Raw genomic sequence first — 1583 nt, 5'->3', positions numbered from 1 at the left:
GCCCCAGCCACATCCTCGGGCACCGGCTCAGCAACAGCCTTCTGCACCCTCCGTGTTCATGCCGTATATATAGAGGCCGGCGTGGAGGACCATCCCCAGCCTGTGCCCTGGGCAGTGCCAGGGTTGCTCTGGGACAGGCTGGAGGAGAGGCAAGATTGCGGCAGCACCTCGGGGAAAGTTTTGCACCTCCCGATTGCAATTCCCTGCCTCGCCCCACGCTGATCCATGTGCCTGGAGCTCTGCTTTGCCTTTAATGGCTGTTTGTGTGGGCAGGATGGATCCAGCTGCCCCACAGAGCTGGATTTCGCTGAACTCTCCAGACACCATCAGCAGCACCCGGCCCCAGGGCTTCCTCTCGCCCAGATTTGCTCCGGTGGGGGACGGTGACTCTGTCCCCTCACCCTGGGACAGGCTCTGCACGCTGGGGTGAGCCTGGACACGGGCAAAGGGATGGAGCAAGTGCTCGGGGTAACAGCCAGAGACCCCGGGAGCTCCTGCGGCACAGCCCGGCATGGCACAGCCGGCAGTACCAGTGCTGTTGGAGGAGTGGGGACACGGCCTCGGTGCCGCAGCCCGAGCCGAGGCTGAAACCAACCCTGCCAGGCGGGGAGGAGGAGTTGTCTTTATTCAGAAGCGAACTACTCTGCGAGCAGAGGACAGCAGGTTGGGAGACGGACAGTGAGTTAGAAATTCAGGAACCTCTCGGCACAGCCTCGGCTGCGGGCGACGCCGGATCCCACCCTGCGCTGCCCCTGCCCGTCGGCTGCCCACGCCGTGTCCCTGCCTCAGGCTTTCTGGGCAGGTTTGGGGTAGGACCAGGAGAATACGACGTCCGTGAGGGCCGAGGGCAGGTAGCTGAGGGGGATGTAGAGCAGCTTGGCGTCCCAGCCCGCCGAGTAGCGGGTGCGGGGATGGCGGCTGGTCAGTGCGTGCTCCATGCAGTCCGTGACCAGCCTCAGGTTGGGGTTGCATCTCTTCTGCATGTCCTTGACTGCTACCAAAACTGCGGGGGCAGAAAGCACCAGTCAGACTGCCAGAGTTAGACCCTCAAGCCGAAGGGCTCGGTGGGACAACGGGGCTGCGGGACACCCCACGGCCCCGGGGATGTGTCTTGTGTCAGGAGAGAAACAGCATCGCTTAACCCTTAGGTGAGGTACTTACATTCCTTCAAGTAATTCTCCCCGTAACTCGCTTTGGTTTCCTTCGGAAGATTCTCCCAGATGGAAAGAAAATTATTCTCCATGTTCTCAGCGTTGGTGATCAGCGTCTTGAAGTAGCCCGGTTCAATCATGCTGACCTTCACCCCGAAGTTACGCATCTCAAGCCTGGAAGGGATCAAGCCCCATGGGACGCGGGAGCAGCGCCTGAGTGCCTCCGCTGCGCGTGGGCACCGGCTCTCGCGTGGATGCACAGCAGCCCCATGCCGGGGGTCCAGCAGGAGCCTGACTACCCCGCGCCAGCCCTGGTACGTGTCTGAGGCGGCATGTGAGCAAACATCTGCTGAGTCCAGATGGGCCGGGGCCAAAGCAAAGCACAGGACCGCGGGGCCAATGCCCGCAGGATCCGGTACAAGGGTGAGGTCC

At 62.3% G+C, this 1583-nt stretch overlaps 1 protein-coding gene across 1 annotated transcript in view; it reads right to left on the bottom strand.

The window, feature by feature from the left end:
* Nucleotides 1–785: 785 nt before the first annotated feature.
* LOC104284478 (retinol dehydrogenase 16-like) overlaps nucleotides 786–1583 on the bottom strand; it is a 1537-nt gene continuing 739 nt past the window's right edge. Inside the window, 2 exon segments of the mRNA XM_009882815.1 lie at nucleotides 786–1003; nucleotides 1162–1325. Coding sequence (XP_009881117.1) covers nucleotides 786–1003; nucleotides 1162–1325 — 382 coding nt within the window.

The sequence above is a fragment of the Charadrius vociferus genome, unplaced genomic scaffold (assembly GCF_000708025.1).
Source record: "Charadrius vociferus isolate BGI_N301 unplaced genomic scaffold, ASM70802v2 scaffold794, whole genome shotgun sequence".
Classification (NCBI taxonomy): domain Eukaryota; kingdom Metazoa; phylum Chordata; class Aves; order Charadriiformes; family Charadriidae; genus Charadrius; species Charadrius vociferus.
The sequence above is the reverse complement of the archived record's forward strand: the minus strand, read 5'-3'. Positions and strand labels throughout refer to the sequence as shown.